This window comes from Mirounga leonina, unplaced genomic scaffold (assembly GCF_011800145.1).
Source record: "Mirounga leonina isolate KUSES-001 unplaced genomic scaffold, KU_Mleo_1.0 Mir_178, whole genome shotgun sequence".
Lineage (NCBI taxonomy): Eukaryota > Metazoa > Chordata > Mammalia > Carnivora > Phocidae > Mirounga > Mirounga leonina.
This window is the reverse complement of record NW_023270464.1, coordinates 27,948,464-27,954,264: the sequence shown is the minus strand read 5'-3', so window position 1 is coordinate 27,954,264 and position 5,801 is coordinate 27,948,464. Positions and strand designations below refer to the sequence as shown.

The window sequence follows — 5,801 nt, the reverse complement described above, 5'->3', positions numbered from 1 at the left end:
TCCCTCCCTCCCCTCACGGTCCTGCTTTCCCCTTTTGTGCATCAGGAGTGGGGCTGCATGTGGTTGGTGGCAGTGATGGTGTGAGGGTTCAGTCAAGTGTAGGCTCAGGTCCTCATTACAAGCTGTTCCCGGAGAATGTCCCCCTGCAGCATACTTAGGGTGTGCGTGTAAATAAGGGTGTTCCACTGGTGGGCAGGCTGCAGGGCCCGGGGATGCTGAGCTGCAGGCTGCCCAATGTGCTGGGAAACCCCACAGCCTCTGTGCTGCCTGTTGGACCTCTCTGTGCCCTCCCCCCCAACAGGCGGACAGACAGTACGACATCCCCCCCCAGCACCGAATGCCCAAGCAGCCCAAAGACAGCTTCCTGGTGGAGCAGGTGTTCAGCCCGCACCCCTACCCCGCCTCCCTCAAAGCCCACCTGAAGAACAACCCTCTGTACACGGACATGCGGCTGACCGAGCTGGCTGAGGTGAAGCGGGGCCAGCCGTCCTGGACCATTGAGGAGTACACGAGGAACGCGGGCGACAAGGGCAAGCTGACCGCCCTGGACCTGCAGGTGAGCCTTGTGCTGTCCCCTGGGCGGGAGGGGGCGGTGGGGGGCTAGGGTGGGAGGCGGGGGGGGTGGCAGGGGAGGGGGTGAGAGGCGGGGGGTGGCAGGGGAGGGGCTGAGAGGCGGGGGAGGGGGCGGCTGGGGGGTTTGGCAGCCCGGCCGATGCAGGAAGGACCTGGGATGGCCAAGGCCAGCCTACTCCCTCACCCTTCAGCTCCCTGGGCCCCCGCCATGGAATTCTGAACTTTAACAAGCCCCAGAGTGGAGATTTTAAGGAGGGGAATGTGATCTGGCTTATACGTTTGTAATCATGTGACTGATGTATTTACTTTGGCCGCACGATTTGCTAACGGCGCCTTTAAGGCTCTGCCCCAAGTGCAGCTTCTCGTCTTTGCTCACAAGACCCCAGCCAAACTGTTTAATGAGATACAAGCTGATTTCTCCTTCCACATGTAGCACGTGGGATAAGCATATTTGTGGGAGCCAAGCTATGGACTAAGTTTCCATATGGAGCAGTCCCCAGGTAAGAGCCACCCCCGGGAGCTCTGTGAATGCCATCATGGCCGGCGGGCATGTGTTCTGTTCCCCACCTGCCGGGCTGGGGTTCGGTCCCCTCGTATGTGGGTGGGCAGCTCCACCTGCTTCCATTCGCACCGCGTCTGCCTGGGTCTCTGCGTCACCGCGGGGCCCCGGGGGCACCTGTCCCCACCCGCAGGATTAGCTCTGTGGGTGGTGGGGCCCAGCGGTGCCAGACCTCCAGGTCTCAGGATGACCGTATCACTGAGGGGGCAGTGGGAGAGATGCCGGCGGGGGCTGGCTGGGGCCCGAAGCAGAGGGGGCTGAGGGGGCGTGGTGTGGCAGGAACAGACCTCACGGGTCCACAGCACGGGGCTCCAGTCCAGGGCTCCTTTGCTGCGGGACCCAGGACATGCACGCATCTGCTTGTGCGTCCATCCCCTCACCCGTCCAGTGAGCACACGACACTCCTTGCAGAGTCACTGTGAGGAATTTTGCAAAGAAGGTATTTAAAGTACCGGCGTTAGGTAGGCACCGAAAGGGACTCCAGGGGACAATCGCACGATGCTGAGATCCGTCAGTCCAACTCCGCACGTGCTTTTCACAGCAGGCTGCGAGCACAAGGAAGGCACAGGGACGATTACGGTCACCTCCAGCTTCCCGATGAGGACATCGAGAAGCTCGGGACTTGCCCGGGGTCGGACAAGTCTGAATTTGTGCTGGACCCCACCGACGGCCTGGGCCCTTCCTCCCGCGTTGCCGTTCCTGTTGGGGGGAGCATCCGGGAGCCTCATGTCCCTGCCGTGACTGCAATGCAGTGACATTTGTATATATTGGGCCCTGAGTGACAGCAGTTAGGGGAAGGGGCGGCTCCGGCCAGATCCTGACAGCGGGGTCTGTGGTGGCAGCTCCCCTCGCCCCTCCTGCTTGCCACCTCCCGTCCTGACCTCGTCCTGCTGGCTAGACCGGGATTGATTCCCGCAGGCGGGCCCTGTGCGGCTTTGCCGTGGGCGCCGTGGGCATCAGGCCCCGGGGGTGTGAGTGGCCCCACCAGTGCGCAGCCTGGAAAGGGTCCGATTAGCTGAATGAGTCCTAGATTGAGAAGCATCGTCTGAGAGTGTGGGCGAAGGAGGCTGCTCCTGGGTCCGCGTGATGTTAATGTGCCTGTGTTTGTCAAGACAAAGTCACAAGAAATCAAAGTAGGTCTTCAGATTAGAGAGCTGGGGGCGACATCCTTGGAAGTGCATCACGGACCCAAGCCGCACAGAACAGAACAGGAGGGAGTGGGGCTGGCGGCGGGCCGGGTGTTTGCAGCAGAGCCCAGCGGCGTCGGGAGCGCGAGGAGGGTGGGCGGCGGGCCTGATGTGCGCTCCTCTCCCTTCAGAAGCTCGGGCCCTGTGACAGCACCTTAGCATCTGGAGAGTCTTCGCAGGGTCCTCTGGTGGGCACATGGGGCTCCCTGTCAGCGGGCCCACTGGCGGGTGGATTGAGGGTGTGGGCTGGGCTTCCACCGCCAGAGTCTGGTCACAACAAGGCCCCTCGCCTGTGTCCCTGGAAACCTTGGTGTCACTGCTCTCTTCGTTGTCACTAGAGCACTTGCTGAAAAAACTCAAGAAAAATCGTTTATTCCACAGGCTGACCCCCAGCTCATTAAGGGTACATATATGAAAAGAAGCCGATTTCCTTCTGTTTGAGCCGGAGGGAAGGTGACACCGGATGTGTGCTGTGTGCATGGCTTGCCTCTTTGGCAAGCTCGGGAAGAAGGGGGGCTGGTGCAGCCCAGGTGGCCAGAGCCTGTCCTCAAGGTGCACGGCAGGGAGCAGGTCCACCAGCCCTTGCGGGTGGCCCCCCGCCGACGCGGACCAGCCTCCCAGCCAAATATGCCCATCCTGGATCCGTCTGTCCGTCTGGCGTCCATGAGATTGCTGAAGGGCTTTCGTGGCTGCGGCCACACGTCCTGAGTGCCCACGGAGGGCAGAGCTTGGTGGGGAGGGAGCTCTGGCTCAAGCATACAGACGGGCATGTGTCCAAACACCGGGACCGGGCGGCTCCGGGGGGCCGCAGCTCCTGGAACCCAGGCGGAGGGCGCTGTCATGGGGGCCCTTGCAAAGATGGAGCACCCCACTCTTAAGGACTTTGCACGACTGAGAGAGTCCTGTTGCTCAGGATGGGCATTGGCTGCTTCTGAGACTGACCAGAGCCTGTAAATGTTCTGCCTTAGCGAGGGAGGGGGCCTAGAGTTCTAGCGACCCCTGAGCCCCACCCTTGCCATTTTGCAGTGTTGCACAGAAAGTACTAGAACAGGGGTTGCAAAGGTGATGGTGACGGGTCTGGGCCTTGAGGGCTCTGGTGCTGGACTCCACCACCATCTGCCAACAGCCGGACAGGGCTGTGATTCTGTGAAGCGTTATTTTGGATGGCAAGACTTGAATTTCCTCTAACGTTCACAGAGCATGAAATAGTCCTCTTTGATTTTTGTCAACCACTTAAAGACGTAGAGACCATGCCCAGCCTGGGGGCTGTTCATGGGCAGGTGGCGGGGGCTGGACGTGGGGCCGCGGTCTGCCCACCAGGCTGGCCCGTCCGCAGCGGGCCCCAGCGGGAGGCAGACAGCACGCCCTGTGGGTGACAGCAGAGTGTTGGGGGGTGGCTGGTACGGTGCGGCGGGCAGAGTGAGAGCCTGGGGAGCATCCCCCAGGGAACCAGCCTCAGTGACGGGACACCCTCACCCTGGGATCTGAGGCCGAGGGAAGGGAGCTGTTTCTGCAACCCACTGGGACCCACGGCTCTGAAGCAGGTGCCTGGTAGGAACCAAGAGAAGCCTCGTCCGCTGACTGGCGCCCCCTGGGTGGGTCCGTGGGGCCAGGCTCCTGGGGCACAGAGCACGGGGGGAAGAGCAGGGGGCGCCCCTGGAAGGGCAGGTGGCAATGAGTAACACGGGTTAGAATCACCAGTGTTCCCCCGGTGACGCGGGGCAACTCAGTTTTTTAGAAGACTTTTTGAAGGATTTGTTTTGTGAACCTGCGTGTGTGAGAGAGACTTTAATGTGCCCATGTTTCGAGCATTAAAGGAGCCGAGACAGTCTTCAAAATGGATATTTTGTTTGAGTTTCAAGGATTGAGGTGACCTCACTTGGGGAATTACGATGTGTTTGCTTTTATGTGACACTGTGCTATTAAATGCTGGCCGTAAAATGAGAATATTGCTTTTTGTGATGGGAAGAGATTGCAACCATCCCCGGGGAGCGGGCCCCGTGGGCAGTACGGGTTAAAGATGGCGTTTTCCCTGCAGACAGTGCATCGGTCTCAGGGAGACGGGAGACAGATGTCAATGCGGCTACGGCCCCTGGGGACGCAGCTCCGGGCACGGGGATGGCCTGCGCGGGTCTGTAGACCTTGATCCTGAGCAGGGGCCTGACCTGCTCAGACAAGTGTTTGAAATGGAAATATTTTATATTTTGTTTGAACTGCTTATCTGGGCGGTGCCTTTGATTCTTCAGTAGGCGCTTTGGCGAGGAGCTGGGGACGGAATCAGAGCGAGAGGACAGCCTTGCTTCGAAGGGCTCTGCTCTCAGGGGCTGCCGGGGGGCTATTGCTCGGGGACGTTCGCTGCCCCTCCAGCCGCAGGGCCAGTCTGCACTCGGTGGCAGCCCCGTTGGTCCCGGCCCTCATTTGCTTGCTTGCAGAGAGGAGACCATGGTTTCCCCGTGTCAGGACCCTTAGCACGCGGGCAGCAAGGGCGGGGCAGGTGCGATCCACGGTGCGTAGGAGCTCGGGGCCTCGCCAGCGCACCTCGGCCCGGGCCGGCGGCGGTGGATCTCGCGGTCAGCCCTGACGGCCAGCTTCGGGAACTGGGTTTTACTGTGTCTCTAACATCTTCTCTTCACTTCTAGACGCAGGAATCTTTAAACCCAAACCACTTAGAATACTGGATGGAAGATATTTATACCCCAGGCTACGACTCCTTGCTAAAGCGTAAGGAAGCCGAGTTCAGACGAGCCAAGGTCTGCAAGATCGCTGCCCTGATCGCCGCCGCCACGTGCACAGTCATCCTCGTGATCGTCGTGCCCATCTGCACAATGAAATCATGAGCCCGGGGCCGCCGGGCGGCGGGGCACAGCCCGTGACTGCCGGCGCCCCCCTCCGTGGCGGGAGGGCTCGGGGCAGTGGAGTAGGGATGGAGTCCAGGAGGCTCTCTGCCAATGTGTCGTTGCTCTTCAGAAAGTGCGCATTCTCCAGAGAAATCCTCCCTCGTGCTGGCTTTGACTTCATGACGCTCGGAGGCATTTGGGGAGGTGCGATATGGTTTCCCACCAAAAGAACGTACTGGGCTACCAGTAGATACAAATTGAATTCTAAGCAAAAAAAAAAAAAAAAAAGGAAATTAATTGGATTCTTTCCGTTTTAGTGAAGTTTCATAGTGGGGAATATATTATACAGAAGATATTTAGTCCTGCCTGCTTGGGGAAGTTAAGGGAGATAGCAAGACGAGAAGGAAAAAAGACGAGTTCTGTTTTCCTTCACGTCCTCAGACCACTGCAGGTGAAGTAACAGGTGTCGTGCTCATAAAGGATGTGGCTTCTCTGTTGACTTTCATCAAGGGCTACTGACTTTTCATTCTTGCCCTTCTGTCATCATTACGATCTTCACTGCAGATCTTCACGGAACATTCTGGACCTTCCCCCTTGCGCACAGGGTAGGAAGGAGCTCAACCCTCCAATCGGGTGTGGCACGGA

General features: G+C 59.3%; 1 protein-coding gene across 1 annotated transcript in view; it reads left to right on the top strand.

Annotated features, from left to right (window-relative positions):
• MINAR1 (membrane integral NOTCH2 associated receptor 1) overlaps positions 1-5,156 on the top strand; it is a 7,798-nt gene extending 2,642 nt beyond the window's left edge. The window contains exons 2-3 of the mRNA XM_035024362.1: positions 302-556; positions 4,959-5,156. Of these exons, the coding sequence (XP_034880253.1) occupies positions 302-556; positions 4,959-5,156 (453 nt within the window). The remainder of the gene's footprint in view (positions 1-301; positions 557-4,958) is intronic.
• The last annotated feature ends 645 nt before the right edge of the window (positions 5,157-5,801 follow it).